At 44.8% G+C, this 17,176-nt stretch overlaps 1 protein-coding gene across 2 annotated transcripts; it reads left to right on the forward strand.

Annotated features, from left to right (window-relative positions):
• The first annotated feature begins 821 nt into the window (after positions 1–821).
• On the forward strand, positions 822–16,428 carry LOC108153347. 2 transcript variants are annotated; one of them, XM_017283304.2, is made up of 6 exons: positions 822–1,019; positions 13,402–13,632; positions 13,702–14,544; positions 14,620–14,765; positions 14,833–15,616; positions 15,678–16,045. In XM_017283304.2, exons 2-6 carry the CDS (start codon positions 13,551–13,553, stop codon positions 16,043–16,045), a joined length of 2,223 nt encoding a protein of 740 aa, XP_017138793.1. In that variant the 5' UTR covers positions 822–1,019; positions 13,402–13,550. The 2 variants fall into 2 exon arrangements, with proteins under 2 accessions (XP_017138793.1, XP_017138794.1); XM_017283305.2 differs by lacking the exon at positions 822–1,019 and having other exon boundaries at positions 13,551–13,632; positions 15,678–16,428.
• Positions 16,429–17,176: the final 748 nt, after the last annotated feature.

A 17,176-nucleotide genomic window follows, 5' to 3' on the forward strand; every position in this document is an offset into this window, starting at 1 on the left:
ACTATAAGTCCTATAAATGTAAGCCAAAAAAAAAGACACATATGTACATACATATTTCAATTAAATACTTTTTTTTAAACAGTAACATATTGAAATTAAATAGAATTCACATTGATTTAAATACAAAATGTATTAAAAGTCTTTATAATAACGCGCATATTGAGTCTAAATATAAAAAGATTTTAAACAATCTTTTACATAAAAAAGTTTGGGTGGCCGTCATCCAATATTTTACTCATTTCGGAGCGAGCGAGAGAAGCGAGTGAGCCGAGGGTTGTCGCATGAGCGAGGCGGGCTGGCCCCCTAGTATTAATCTTCAAGGAAAAATAAATAAATAAATATATTTGATCAGAAATGTTTACATTTTAATATTTTCACTTTCGTGGTAAATATAATGGCATATGTTAAATATTTAAATCTTAGTGTAACTATTCGGGGCTCAGGGCTTTTTTTCTAGGTTTACATATACATACGTACATGTATGTGTTTGCTTTTTATCAACAATGCTTTCTGGCTGTACTCTCGCACGTGTCTAACATACCCTTGTGGACCACGAATACCTTGTAAATAAAACAGACACACACGGAAAACGCTTGAAAGGCCGCTTTCCGGAAAATCTTGGCAAATACTACCAGACTACCAGAGAGTGGCTGCTCAAAAAACCGTAGCATAAGTAATACGCGACCATTTTGTGCCGGCCGCTAAAAGTATTCCATGATATACCGAAATGCCGCTGAAGTTATACTATAGCTGGCTGGCCCAGCAGTCGCTTCCGTGGACTTCAGCGTGGCGCGCGTTCTGCCCTCGTCGTTCGTTTCTAGTTTTCTTTCGACCGGCGACGTGTTTGGACGTGTCCGTGCGCCTTAGTACGAAACTTAAATCTTCGCGATTCGTTCGGAGTCGAAGTCACCCACGCCGAAGCAGCGTCTCTTTTGGCTTCTTGCTGCCGCCAAAAAAATAAATAAAATAAAAACCAAAATCGTTTTTATTTGAAGCAGCCGCGCGACGCGCGCTTTTCGGTGTGTGTTCCCTCTGCCACTTTACATACACATGTATTTGTATATTGTTTTTTTGTGTGTGTTTTCCCTATAGTTTTTCGATTCAAAAACTTATTTTCGTAGTCTTTAATTCTAGAAATTTGCCCACTGTCGCTGCTGCTGCTGCTGCTGTTGTTGTTAGTTTTTCTTTGCCCCATCAGCCAGTGTTGAATTTGAAATATTTTCCTTTAATTTGAAAATAAGAGAATTACATATAAATAAAATCCAACGACAGGAACAAAGTGCGATGTCTGTGTGTGTCTGGTTGAGTGGTGCGCTGTGCTTAATGGAAAAGAAGCTCGAATACTCGTATAAATAGCGAAGAAAGAACCCCATAACAAACGGAACGAAGAACGATTTTTATTTATTGGTGATTAGCTGAATAATTAGCCTAAGAAATTGGCTACAATGCCGGAAAAGTGAATCAAATTAATGATATACTTGCAAACGTTTATGGGAAATTAGGATCCAAATATACTGTTGAAAAATATTCCAAATATTTAGCATATTTATTTCGCACTTATGAAGAATCGAATGGAACTGTTGTGAATAGAAATGAGTTTTCATACGCAATATTTCTTAATATTTATGGAATAATTATCATTTATTATGATGATCTATGAAAGAGAAATTTTTGTTGATGATTACGATTCGCATAGTCCTTATACGCTCCTTTTTTAGACCTACCTCAGGGCTAATCGCTCATCAATCATTTTACAAACGAGTACATATACAAACACCCAATCAAAGCTACTCACACATAAGAAATCTCTTCAATTATTTGTACCTATATTAGCTTAACCCTGGGCTTAAATCCCACATCTTTGTATCCCCAATTATCCTTTAAGCATTCTTCTTAAGGCTTACTCACCATCAATCATTGTATATATACAAGCACACATACACAGACACAGATACAGAGCACACAATCAAGCCCACTCACAAAAATTGTGATGTCATCTGGCTTGTGGGCTTCTGCGGTCATCGGTGGCAGCCAAGAAACGAAATTAAAAGCGAATATGATGTGACTTGCTGAACCAGCAAAGGTCTCTCTCTCTATAGACGACAGCCATCCACTGCCTTACTTCCAACTTCGCGTCGTCAACTTCCTCCTCGACCCTGCCTCCGACTCCGACTCCGACTCCGACTTGGACTCGTTTTCCCTTCGGTGGAACGAAGCGAGGCTCTGGCTCACATGTTGCATTTGCTTTGAAGGATATCCGTCACCAGGCGCTCAGAAAATGAAATCATCAACAGAAACGAAAACGAACGGAACAGAAAATCAATGAAATGCTAGGGACATGCTTCGTACTTGTACTTTTCGGTGCTCGGGGTCGCTGTCGCACTAAAAAACATGCAATTCTCGTGGCGACTCTGTGACGCTCAGACTCCCTGGCGACGCGGCCATGGCACATATATTATGGTGAAGAGAAAATTGCTTAATGCACTATACCCCCTCTTCCGATTCCGTTTCCGCCTGCATTGTCGTCCTTTTGTTCTGCGGCCATCCCCCACACTCTGTCCACTCGGGTAATTTAATCAGCCAAACGCTCAATTGACGCCAGGACCCTGCCAGTCGTAGCCTTGGTAACTAAATTGCTTACAACCGCGAGGCCGAACCCCCGAGCACCGAGCTCTGAGCACTGAGCCCTGCGTGTGGCCAGGTCCGCCCCCTAATCACACCACTGGCATGGGAGGGAGCGGTGGCAATTACAATTTGTTGTAATTTTTATTGACAGTTTTATTTTCTGCCCATGACGTCGTTGTCGTTGTCGTCGTCGTTGGCGGTGTACTATGTTGCAACTGTTGCATGGGCTTCTGTGCACCGCGTACACTTTGTTGCCAATGCGTTTCCTTTTGCATTTGCATTCTTTTTTGTCATTTATGACCGTTTCGGAACGAGAGACGAGCCCCTTATGTGCTTGCCTTTTATGGGAATGACCCAATACTCGTAGTGGCTAAAATAGGTTTATGGGCTGCGAGACAATAAAGAGAAGAGTAATTGTATGATAAAAGGCTGGTAGAAAACCCATATGGATTTGTCTTCTTTAATTAAAGGACTCCAAATGGTTTACAAAGGAAAATAACAGTTAGAAATCTCATTCTTTCGATCCCAAAATGAAGTATCGTATTGCAAGAAGCCTGAGAATTGTTATTTAAAATAATACTGAAATATGACCCGGAACTCAACCCTCCGCTGACCTAAAAACCTCGAAGATACCATTTTTCATGATCAATCCATCAATAAATTAAGCAATTTATCAGCACCCCAAAGGAAGCAGCCATAAGTATCCGAAAATATGAAGAAAATATGCAGAGCTGCCCCGTGTAAGATTTGTGCGGCATGCCGATGGGGATGGGGATGGGGTGGCAGCGAATGCCGCCACATGCCGAAACACGAACGAACAACTGTTAGCCACCCCTTTACGGGATGAATGGGATAGCTTTACGGTACTGGGCTGTGCAATAAAATGGGAAATCGGAATTAAAACACGCCAGGCGTTGCCATCAATCAAGCCCAAACGTGAAATCCACGCAAAAGAGGGCCAAGACGCACTAATAGCTGAAGGGGCAGAAAACCAACCCCAAAAGGTAGAGTGTGTCAGGAACCACCCTTACAATAGGGCTAGATAACGACGACAACCACCCCAAGTCAAAGCCAAGACAAAATAAAGGAACTTCAAGATATCTAGGTGGAATGAACGTTAGGAATTGTTTTTCTGTCTTACATTTTGTGTGTATTGTATCGTATATTTTTTGATATACACAAAAAACACCCGCAACGTCTGCTGCTGCTTCTTGAACTTGAATTTCGCAGAAAGCGAAGCAGTCCGATCTGTGCAGACAGAAACCCGACAAACAACTTTAGAGCTTACCTTACCTTACCCGTAAAACCGGCAGACAAGACACATTCTAATGGCAAACAATGGAGCCCCACAAATACACTCAAACAAATCGATAGACGGGAGCGGAGCAGCGGCGACGCGGTGAGCGGAAGAAAGGCCCAACAAATGTATATAGTATATATACGTATATATGTATTTGTATAATTTTGAAACACAGAACCCGAAACAAGCTTTAGATATGAGGCATTCGAGTGTGTCCGCCGGTCCTCATATATGACATCATTCGGCGTCATCAACAGATAACCTCATCATGATCTCTGTTGTTGTCGGTTTGGTTCGGTCCGGTTCGGCTCGGTCTGCTGTCTACCGTCTGCATGGCCCACAAGAGATCGCAGTCGCATCGGAATTATGTTAGCTAATTTCAATTTCTGTGCTGATTTTTCCAGAATTTCAAATTACATACATATGTAGTATGTATGTATATGCTTGTGCTGTTTCCATACGAGAATTGTTGACATTTTGAGCTCATCTGTCCGCACATCTGCTGAGGATATACATATGTATGTACATATATTTTTAATGCTGTGTGTTTTTTATTCAAACGAAACGTCTTGGCATGCGGGCAAATAAACAGGGGACTGGCACCCCCAAAAATTCAGCACAACATAAATAATAAATAAATTGTTAAGTAAATACAGAAAAAGGAAGGAAGGAAGGAAGGGTAATGCCCATGGTTTTCTTAGTTTTTAACGATTATGATTATGGTGCCACAAACGTATACAACAGATTTCTCTTTATATGTAGATCCAGTCGATCCTAAGAAGTGCTCCAATAACCCTTAACCTTCATTTCCGAATTGGAATGCTAAGATTTCGTCTAGCTTTCATCTACATCTGTTGTAATACACACATCTCATTCTATATTTTGTAAATACTTGTTCTATATGTGTGTCAAAGCTTTTGCAAGAATCGGATGACTCAGAGTCGCCGACGCCCCTCACAGGCATAAATATGTACGTACAGATACAAAGATACTTTCAGGCTATTTCGGCAACTGTCATGGACCCCCAAGCTTATACAGTGGCTGCTTGCTCTCTTCTGTGTTTTATTTATGACGCACCACTAGGCGACTCGTATTTTGGCGGACCGACGAAACTAGGGCAAACTTTTCTGGGTTCTGTTTTGATTTTTTGGCGACCAAGTCTTTGAGTTTCCGCGAGCCTATGGGCTTGCCAGCATTACCATTAAATAAGCCAGTTAAAGTGCAGAAAATTTCAATGTCAGGCTGTCAGACAAGAGCCGGAGAGGGCGACGGCAAAGGCAAAGGCAAAGGCAACGGCAACGGCAACGGCGCCATTGTCAATCTAATGGGACATGGCCCGTCGAAAGCGCTGCCCACGCCACAAGAGATTTGCTCTCTGTCGGGGATACGAGTGCTCTTGGATTTGGCTTCAAGTATCTGGGAAGGGCTGGGAAGACGGGGAAAATCTTGTGAATTACTCGAGAACATGTTAAAGTTAATGTTGCATTCGAGGAAATGTTTTCCTGTTTTTACCAGCTTCGAGTACGAGTATCTGCCGGCTTGAATGACAGGGCAACGTCAAAGCCAGCTTGTAGCTACAAATGTATCCGTGTATCTCCTTTTGTGGCGTTCTTGCTGGCGCTGGCGCTGGCACTGGCACTGGCGCTCTTGGGGGCCGGTTTTGATGAGGGGGCAAACTAAGAATTGCATTTGTCGCACAACGCAGTTGCTGTGCTCTGCCGTGCTTTGCTGTCTGTCTTTGCCGCTCCGTTGCCATTGAATTGGAAATCAAGTTTTTGAGGAAATGATTGCAATGCGTGACTTGACTCCGTCTCTTGGTCGTGTCAGCGCCGTTTGGCTCCCATGACTCCTACCAGACTCTTCTGGCTCTGGCTCTGGCTCTGTCTCTGCCTTGACTGTGATTCCACGATGGCCCTGTCGGACGTAGGTTACCATACATTTATGGCGGCAGCCCAACACAGCACATCATCGCATCGATGTCTCAATTGTCGGCTTCCCCGACTCTAATGCTGTTTTTGGATAGCGGCAATTAACGCACTGACTAATTAATTGAAAAATGAAATGAACCCCTACAATTACAAATCAATTAAAGGCAGGCCAGCCAATTGTGTGCGTGCCTGTTGAAACCGAAGTTTGCCAAACATTTCCAAAGCATTCCAAGCTGCTTTGGTATTTGGAAAGTCCGGCTGGCCTGGCGAGACTGGCGGGTCTGGCGGGACTCTATTGAAAACGCATTCCAAATGCATATAAAATTACGAGGTCAGATGCTAATTTATGGAACATTGAGTCAGCCTGGGGTCTGGAGGTCTATGATATCATTATTACGGAATTGTGATTGAAAATCTGAATCGTGCAAACAAACTGGTTAGAACTTCCCCCGCGCTGCCTCTCATTTACCATCGAAGATCACTCTCTGCCCCGCGGCAGACTGTCCGCTAAAATGTGTTTTAAATATAGATCTTTCACCCGAAAAATATTACGTCAAAATAACGAGATGATGTCACTGCTTCACATAGCTCTATAGAGATACATAGTCGTGATATCGTCGCTCTCGTTGTCGCTGCCACCGCCACCGCCACCGCCACCGCAGTGGGGTCATGACACTAACAAATTGATGCTGAAATGGACAGTTTCGGACAGCTTAATGGCGCTTGCCTCACCGCTGACGGCAATGAAAATCTAAATGTAATATTTTTGCAATCTGCCGCCCTCCCATCCTGCTGCCCACCGTCTGGCAGATGGCTGCCCGACCAGACACTTTGTGGGAACCAGAACAAGAACATTCTAATGTAAACTTTGGGGAAAATGCAACAAGTTGCAAGCAGCCGGCCCCATTGCATCCAAGTGGTGGCTAGCCTCTGCCTCTCATAATGAAAACTTAAACAATATGGAAATTTGTCTATTGATTTAGCAATTATTCAAGGGTATCTGAAGGCATTTTCGACCCTAAAGAGTGAATGTGCGGGTAATCTAAATCTGAGCATGGAGACCCCTCAAGATGGGGATATAGTTCTTCCAGGGTATCACTAGCATCGATACCACATAGCTAACCTTTCGTTTATTCTCCATTTGCTCGGACACAGAATTTTCAACAGATTTCCACATATTGTGTGATCCAAAAATAAAAACATAATTGACTTGAACTTCTTTCCCCTGTGAAAAATTAAGGGAAAGGAAAATGAAAAGGGAAAGGGGGGGGGGATGGCTGCTTGTTTATTTTTCTTGCTTAAATAAAAAACAGGAAATCAAAGCAGAACATTCAGATAAAAGGGGAAATCCCTTAAGATATTTTTGAATAATTATAGGCTTCTCCAACATATAGAAAACGATCTGCTTTTGTTTAGAATTTTGCAATAATTTGGGGATCGACAGTTCATATGCCATTATGTGGCTTCCACATAGAGAGAAAAACTATTCAAATATAAACAGCAGCAGTATTATGCTTTGGTAAATACATATGTATGAGTATTTATGAATCTGTTTTCCGACTGTCAGAGAAGACAAATTTTCTATTTTAGTCTCGCACTAATTGAGAGAATTTTCGCCATAAACTATGTGGAAATATTTCTCCACTGGATTTGTACATCTGCATAAACTAACCTCCGCTGTCTCTCCTCCCCCCCCCCCCCCCCCCCCCCATATAATACTAGCCTTGTTCCCCCATTCCTAGTCGTATTCTTTGGGGGATTGTGACTTGCGTGCGGGGCCTCTATAAATTGCTCAATCATGGAATCTTTCTGGGTTTTACATTTGCACATAAATTTTTGTGGGTTTGTTAGAAAATTTTATGAATTTTCCCAATACAAATTTTCCTTATGAAGAGCACGGAGGGTCATGTTCTCCCCATTTCCCTCATGCACTTTCCTTGCTGCCTACCGCTTGCCGCTGACCCAATTTCTTTGCCTTAATTAATTAGCCGGCAACAGGCACGAGCCAACATGTGAGGAGTACCCCGGGATGGGTCTTTGCGTGTGCCCACCCAAACAGGGGCGTGACCAGGCGGCTCCCCGGGGCTCCCCGGGGCGCGTTCTTGTTTAGTTGTTGTAAATGCGTTTCCGAGTGCATTAAATGGGGATAAAAGATGCTAAGTAGTCTTTAACTTTACCCGAAAGTGAGTGGGTGGGTGGCTTGTCTATGAATAGACCGGCTTATAAATAGATACTTGTGCATAACAGCTAAGACCCTGCTAAGCGGGCAGCATTCCTAACAAGCTGTCAACACGTTTATGAGTCAGGAAAAAGCGGCTTAAATGAATTTCCATAACGTGTATAGTATAACCATGCAATGCATTGAGGAATGGCATTGCAAATGCAAATCTAGCATACGAAGAGACCTCACACGGGAAACAATGAATTATTGCACAACACAACATCATTTACGAAAACTCTAGCGGAAATGGGCCTCATAAAGTGGCCAAGGTTTGGCTTTTGGGGCGTGCGATGTCGCCTCACCTTAAAACTCTCCTCCTCCGATGCCGACACATCCATCAATAATTCACCTACTCAATAGATTTGCGTTACGGTACTCTGCCGGATCGGTCGTCTATATGTACACATGTATGTTTGTCTGTCTGTTTGTGTGGGGGTCGCTTCAATGCAATTGTAATAAATAAAACGAAACCAGAATCACGCTACGTGCTGACAATTCCAAACAGTAAAAAAGGGAGAACTCGCCCCGCCCCGCCACCTGCTCCCCCCTACCCCCACTAATTAAATGTACAAATTTATGAGGCAATCGAAGAAAAATGCCAAAAGTGTATGCAAGTGGAAAGGTTTACCTTTATCCGTAATTATGTATGAGTCGCCGGCTTAAGGCGGCTCTGAACAGAATCGAAATTGCGGAGCGTATTCGGAAATTACATGCGGCATTATCCATGGGCTTGCTGTGGCTGTTGCTGTTTTTGTTTGCTCTGCCTTAGGGGCCCAGTAAATGTCAAAAGGTGCCTACGAAATTTGCAATAATTTCCATTTGGTTTACAATTGAAATTAACGTTTTGTTTTTGTTTCGCTTGCGCGAATCTGAAATGAAAATTGTATGTAAATGTGTAATGTGGCGTTATGAGGCCATTAATGGGTACATTGACTTTATCCCCGGGCAGTGCTGCGGGAAGGTAGAAGGTGGCAGCCTCATCCTAATCGGAATTCCTTTTGATTTCCAGTCAGTCTCTCACTTTCATTGGGCGACACGGCACCCTTCCATGCCTTGGCTGCACTTGCTTGGGCAGACAGCCCACGTAAGCCGCTGCCCGCCCATGTGCGGAGCCAAATTGCTGACACAGTTCGAACGGTCGCACAATTTATGCATTTTAAATGTTAATTAAGCCGCTCACAGAGAGCCAGCCAGAGCGGACAGAGTGGCCAGAGTGGCCAGAGAGCAGTGGCAGTCATTCATGAGTTTAACCAAATGCAGGCAGCGGCCTTTGTTGCGGCTTTTCTATTTTTCTATTTTCCTGTTGAATGCCGCGCGGTGCTGTCGTCGTGTTACGCATAATTAAGCGAGCGGCCTGTCATGCGCCGCGCTGTCTGATCGCAAGCCCAAACCCAGGCCCCAGCCCGTGTCCCCCCCGCCCGAAAATAAAAGCAATTGACCCACAATGAGAATCGGGGTCCAACCACATCGGTGCACAGGCGCAGCAAAGCGCAACAATCTCTAGAGATACTCGAAGAGAGAGGCTCCGGCTGCTACCTACAAAAAAATAAGGTGCTAAGAGATCTTTGGCAACATAGTGGCAGCAGACAGGCCTTGGGCAAACACCGAACCGAGTGAATAAACAAACAAATGCAAAAGCTAACAAATAGAATTTGCACCAGGCATCGACAAGATACGAATATATTACCTCACACACACACGCTTTGATTTCGGCTTTGGCCTTATCACTAATTGACTTTTACAAAGTGATTTACAGAGGGATCTCTGATAAACAATCGCCATAGGTAGCCAGCCCACGGGTCACCCCAAAGGCAGAGCAGACCTCTTGCTGTTCGCGGCAGCAATTGTCGTTTGTTGTAATTAAATTTCTATTTTGGGGCTGCCTGGGCTGCCTCGCATACTCTTCATACACACATACCTATGTACATACATAATTACCGCCACGGTGGCGACGCCATCAGCAGCCAGCAGAGTTCTCACAGTAGTGCCCCACAGTAATTTTCATTCCCAAACATGCCACAGAGGCACAGAGAAAGAGTGGCACCCAAGCGGAAAAGTTGCAGGCGAGCGTGTGGCGAAAACTGAAAAGAAACGTCAGCTACATTAGTACAGGCGGCAAAGCGGTCGAAAATGATATCGGTTGGGGAACGTATATAGTTTTTCCATTAGTTTATAAAAGTAATTAATTTATTTAGGTATTTTTAAATGTTTTCAACAGTTGCGTGGGCGGTAGGGGCAGCACATAATCTTGTAAATTCTAGAATATAGTATATACAAAAGGGTGGGCATATAAGTAAACATATGCCAAAATATCTTCAAATATATTTTTAGTTTCTTCGAGTTTTATTATAGCTTTTCTTCAAAATACTCTTGCTTAAGCCCACAACTTTTCTTAATTCCCTTTCGACATTTCCGTTTCCTTTTCAATCGCAAAAGTATGATGGCATTTCCTTAATTGCACTCGGCTGGGCTGTCTGTCCCCGTACATTTACTATTATACATACATCATAGTTAATTGTCAAACGTTGGAGGCCCCCGTTGGGGCTTGTTTTTGCCGGGTGGCAGTGCCATTTGGTCTCCAGGTCTCCCCCTTTATGTCCCATCGGTGGCACGCAATAGAAAATGTCAGCCATTTTGGTGGCTAGCGCCGGCAAAAGTTTACCTTAGGTCATAAATAAGCGCACTGTGTCATAGACAATGCCCATGTGGGGCAATCAGAGGCAGTCCATGGTGTGTGCGTCCAGGGTGTGTGTTCGTGTGTGTGTGTGGATCCCGGCTTGGATTTTGGTGGTTTGTTTTTTTTTTCTATTGGATTTAACGCTTTTCGGGGTGTGTGCGTGCGAGGCGTTTTGTCATTAAGTTGAAACTGAAGCTCCATTTTTTTTGCTGTTCGCTGGTTACTAATTTGAATTTTGGTCTCAAGCCCAGCGACAGTTTTTATAGTCGCTCTCTTATTGTTGCTGTTATTGCCGGCTTACGTCATGCATTGCCGCCAGTTTTTTGGCTTTTGTTCAGCGATCTGACCTTTTTGCTATATGTATACCCGTAGCTCTGGTCTGTCCAATTTCAATGCTGATGCCGATGCTGATGCCGAGATAAGCCGCCAGCAGCCATAAACTTTACTATATTTTTGTTAGGCTCGTACCAGCAATTTGTTGCAGCCATCCCCACTGATAACACATTTGTGGGATCCGATCCCTACTCTACTATATGTATCCCCACAGATTTGTATTCGTGGGGCGTCACATTTGTCAGTTTTTAGTTTATTGTGGAGATAAGACTATAGTGTTTCGAAATGAGTCATTGGTGTAGCCTCCGAGTGTTCTGTTTACTTGTCGATTTTTATTTTGTTTAGTTTCGTGCTTGACCTTTGGCAAGGCCGTCAGCAGACCCTATTGATGGGCTCCCAGTGGCAGTGTAACATTAAAACTTAAGCAGTGTATAAATTTTGGGCTAATCAGACCTTGAGGTTGATTCATTCATTCGCTGGCATGGACCAGCTGTAGGCAATTGCCTGGAAGAGCTGTTCAATTATCTGGTGGTGGTGGTGGTGTTGCTGCTGAGATCTTGCAGATGTCTGCCCATCTGCCCATCTGCCGGATGGCCTGGCCTTGTCTATGGCGTTGGGTTGGGCTTGGGCTTGCGGCTGGGGTTAGGGGGCGTAGATCACACGCAGAGTCGGTTAAATGTTGCGCTTTCTGCTCGGGGTGATGTAATTTGCTTTGGCTGACAACTTAAACAACCGGTTTGGCTAAACCCGACAACAGCAAACAACAGCAAATACAACGAATACGAGTGCTAGGGTTTCTATTTCGACTAAAAGGTACCCTGTGCATAGGAACTCCTTGAGTGGTACCTTTAAAATGAGCCGAAAACAGAGGGAAACATTGTCGCAAAGGCTTTCATTTGAATATCCCACTATTTGTATCATGTATCATCATCGATACATGGATAATAGCCCTATATAAATACTCTTAGAAGCCTCAGGGGAAAACCTTGTGAGACACCTCCACCTCAATAACACACACTCAATATACCCTCTTACACTTGTAGTACCCCTTAATAAAATACTTAAGATCTTGTTTCTTGTTTTCAATATGCCCTCTCTGCTGCGCAGCTGGAAAAGTGCCGCCGCAACAAGCAAAATATGGCCATGGTGGCGCACTTTCATTTGCCCTTTCCTTTTCAGTATCATTGTCAAAGTTGAGCACTTCTTTGGGCCCCACTTTAGGCATCATCTTGCAAATTGCAACTCAGACAACGAACGGGGCAGCTTCATCTTCATTCTGCCTCGACACATGCATTTTAGTTATTATAAAGCAATTTACTTGTCGAGTGGGTTTAATGCACTGTCTAGTGGTTGCATTAAGCCCAAGTCTCCAAGTGTCCTCTTTTGCCTCCTCAACACACTCCCCACACAATTCTTATCATAATCGCCAGCCTATATAGTTAACTGATGATTAAAGCTACATGCGTTCCATTGACAATTTAATTTAAATTGATGTCTAGGGCAGTTGCTGTATGTATTTCATTATACGTGAATGTAATTGCTTGTTGTCTGTCTCTAGTAGTACCCTATAGAATGGGTATTACGATTGAAAGCAGGTGTCTGCAACCATTAGAGAATGGAGGATCTTTGGAGCATAGACACCTTTCGTGGCTGCTAGAAGACGAATCTGCCAAGATCGGATCACACTCTCTTACGAATAATAGAGTAGAGCTTAGGGTACTCAAATGTTCGACCCATGAACCTCTTCTCTGGCCCCTTGGTATTTCGTTCAATTATTGTGTTATTTTGGTGGAGCTCCGCGTGGCTGCCGTTTGTGTGTGCGGCCTATTGCCTATTGACACTTGTTTATTTTTGACACCCCATTGTGTGGAGCATACAAATAGTATACCCAATGCATACACACATGCATATATCTATCTATATTTATGAGGAGGGCTCTGGCACTCTCAAACGGTTTTCAACATGTTTTATTTGCCTGTTTGGTTCATTGACAATGCCGATTATCATCAATGGGTGGCATCAAATGGTTTGATTGGTTTCTGTTATCCCCTAATTGGACATACAGTAGATTATAGGGTGCATAAGTAGTTTTAACCATCTCTCTGACAGCTTCATACGAACAGAAGTGGAGTGGAGTGGAGTGGAGTGGAGTGGAGGGGAATGCTTGCGGCTGTGGTTGCACTTGGTATGGCTTACTGGGTGTGTGTCTGGTGGCTGTGACTTTTGTGGTTGCGTGTGGTGCTTGTGTTTCCAGTGTCTTGCCTCCGTTTTGCATCACAGAGATGATAACCATCTTTCTGGCTTGCCTTTCTTACAGAACCCATCGAGTCGTCGTCTAACATGAGCAGCGGACTGAAAGCCAACGAATAGAGAGAAGCGGATACGAAACGAAACGAAACCCTCCGAAAAGGTGGCTTAATTAGAGAGATTATACATAGATAGTTTGTAGTAACCCGAATCGAGGAAATGGGTTTCATTGCCGATCGCAAGCCGCGTGTCAACAAGACGTTGATTTCGCTCAAGTTTGTCGTATTCTTCGTGATCAGCGGTGAGTACCAGAAGACGACCAAGACCAAAGACTTTTCTTGACACTATGGACTTGTGCTCCACCTTTCAGGATTGACAGCATTGCATGTGCTGCATGCCACCAAGCCGCTGCTTCTGGGGCTGAACTTCTCCGAGTATCGCACCATCAGCATCATCGCACCCTTTGTGTCCATTTTGGGTCCATTGATTGCTGGTCCCTGGGCCGATCGTTTGGCTGCCCGGAATCCCAATACCTTTGGCCGCACTCTGCGAGTGCTGACTGCCATCTTCCTGCTGATACCCGCTCTGATCTACGCCTTCCTGTTTGCCATTCCCGAGGTCAGCCGGTCGGATGCCCACCAGCCGCAGGTCAGCTTCGGCTGCGATGCCAGCGGTGCCTTTCTGTTCCAGGAGCGGTGTGGCGCCAATGCCAGCTGCAGCCAGTGGGACCAGAAGGAGGGCAGCATCAACCTGACACGCTGCACCTACAGCTGCCAGAACCCCAAGCACTACGAGAACATGTATCAGGTGTGGCTGGCTGAGGTCCCCACCCTGGCCCCCTCCACGGAGCAGAGTTCAGAGTTCGAGTACGACGATGACGCGACCAGTGCCGTCACCGAGAGCCTGCGCTCCAAACGGGAAGTGGTGGACTCTGTGGACCCCGATCCCGCCGACAGTGCCGGCATTGAGTTGGTCAGTGCCGAGGCGGCCCGTCGGTCGATTCGACAGACGAAGACATCACCCAAGAAGGTCTACGTCCAGCCGCCGCATCTCTGCATCACGCAGCGCAATTCTCTGGGCCAGGACGTGGTCAATCGCTGCCATGCGTACACCGAGGACACGACTAGTGTTGTGATGCAGGCCGTAATGGGCTCTGCGATCAGTCAGGAGGAGAAGAACGACGACTACGAGGGATGGTGTCAGTATCCATTGGGTGAGTCTTTGCTGAAATGTTTGATTACAATTCGTAATTGTAATACGAGTGTATCTCTCAATAATCCATCCCCAGAGGGCTTCCAGTGCCACATACCCGAAGAGCAGGTGAACTACATGAAGGACTTGAAGAACGGCACCAACTGCAAGCCCATGGTTGAGTGTCTGGTGGTGAATCCCTACCACGACGAGAGCGTACTCTCGAACAGTGAGTGTGTGAATGTAAGTCTGAGCCATACACTCCCTCTCAGATCATCTTTTTTAATTGGAATTTTCAATCTTTCGCCAGACCACTGGCAGTGTTCAGGATACCCTTGTGGGTTACACCATAATCCGCCTGCTGGGCGACATCTTCTGCATGGCTGCCCTCACCCTGCTGAACACCGCCATCGTGATTGCGGTGCGTGAGACCTCCGAGGGACGTGGGGAGGTCTGCCGCCAGTATGTGTGGGGTGCCATTGGCTATGTGCTGCTCTTCTCGCCGCTGGATCTGTTCTTCTTCCAGCAGGAGCCTAATCAGGATGCAGCTCTGGTTGCCCTGATCATATTCATCGTGTGCTTTGTCCTGGGCGCCGTTGTCCTGCTCTGTGCCTCGCAGATGCCGCTGAGTCCGCCCGAGTGGTGGTGGCACACCAAGACCGGCATGCTGGTGGTTCCCATGTCTGCCATTCGTCGCTATAGCCCCGAGATCGTGGTGCTCACCCTGGTGTCCATTCTGTTTGGTACTTTCTGGAGCAGCATCCACAGCTTCCTGCGCTGGACCTTTTCCGATGTGGATGCTGTGTGCTACTCCGGCCTGGTCCTCGTGCTGGTGCTCTTCTTCAATGTGGACAAGTTCATCGAGTACTGCGGACACTCGAACGTATTCATTGCTGGATTGGCCATCTATGTGATCCGTTTCACGGCCCTGAGCGATGCCCAGACCCAGTGGTTGACCGTTGTCATGGAGGCCATAGAACCGGCCGTCATTGGCCTGATTTGGATCACGATCATTCTGTATATGCGTCATGCCATGCCCAGGAAACTGACCGCCACTGGACAGGCCATCGCTGTGCTGGCATTCTTCGGATTGGGTGAGTTTTGGAAGAATTTGAATAATTCGAGAGTTTCTATTTTGTTATTTGGTTCTTGCAGGCAAGGGCTTTGGTGCTCTGATTGGATTGGCTCGCGATGAGAAGAATCCCAAGCTGGAGGCCTGGCAATGCACCTACCAATGGCTGGCCATTGTCGCTTGCATCGTGGCTCTGATCTACTTTGTGATCTACAACCTGATACTCGCCCCGCGCTGCACCGCCAAGCCGCAGCACTCCGAGGAGCTCATCTCGGGCTCAGCCTCCCAGAATCTAGGCGCCACCTCTCCCGGGAATGGGGCCAGCAATGGCAATGGAGCGGGCAATGGGGCCGGCGCTGGTGCCTCCCTCAATGGCAATGGGAATGGCAGCTATTCTCCTCTGAGGGTCTACCACAACGAGAGGGGGAAGAAGGGACAGTTTAGGTACTAAAAGGGGAGACATAGAGATGGATGGATGACATATTCCTTGGCTTTGTTTGGGATTACGAGCCCATCCGCCTCGCATCTCGCTGCGAATTCGAATGATATTCTTAGTTTATAAATGTGTACACCACGCCTACTCGTCCTTCTGCACCCCCGTCTCCCCCCGGCCCGCTTGAGGGCAACACTGCTAATAGTTTGTAATGCATATTTTTGCTAAGTGTATACACCCAGAGAAAAGAAGAACAACTCAGAAAACATAAACGAAAAACCACACAATGAAAGAATGAACTTTTTTATAAATCGCATGTAGAACTTTTTTTTTTTATTTGTTATTTAATGCCAACTAAGCGAGTTCATAATTTTAATTAAATCAACATAAAAACAAAAAAACAACAATTAACTGCCCAACTTTAATTGCAACAATAGCCGGCACAGAAAGAGAAACATTTACCCCTAAAACCCCCGACATGATATGGCTCCCTGCCTCCATCTCTTTATTATGAGGTTACAGAAGTAAAGGCATCAATTTTTAATGATACATTTTTGCGTGATTTTACTAAGCATAATGCATGATGCATACTATACAATATACAATACAATACAGTACGATATAAATGTAACAATAAAGCAGAAAATGTAATTATACAAAAATATAATTTATGGTAATTAAATGTTTTCAAATTAAGCGTAATAACTGCTGAAGAGTTTTTGTTTTATTCAGGAAGAGGAAATTGTCGGCGGAAAATGTAATAAAGGTAATCATAATTGAGAAAGAGATGGAGAAACATTAGAATATACATTTGTTTAGTTGCTTGGAGGAAATCCTTCAGGAAATCGTATTTTCAAGTTCTCGAAAGCTATCAAGCGCCATCTGTAGGGGGCTTCTGAATGAGCTTTCTTAGATTTTCTTTCTCGAACTTTGAACCATGACTGTGAAAGCTGTGTAAGCTTGCTTAAGTTAAAAAAAGCTCTGGTCTCTACAACCACAATACATCCTTTGCTTTTCTTAATTATTTGCAGTATTTTCCCGTAAAGATTTGCAATTTATGAGTCCAATGAATTGCATTTACTCAGTCAATGACGTTGCGTAAATATTTTGCCAGCACTTGGCCGTCCAATATGAGTCCTTGAGTGGAAG

Source organism: Drosophila miranda, chromosome XR (genome assembly GCF_003369915.1).
Source record: "Drosophila miranda strain MSH22 chromosome XR, D.miranda_PacBio2.1, whole genome shotgun sequence".
Lineage (NCBI taxonomy): Eukaryota > Metazoa > Arthropoda > Insecta > Diptera > Drosophilidae > Drosophila > Drosophila miranda.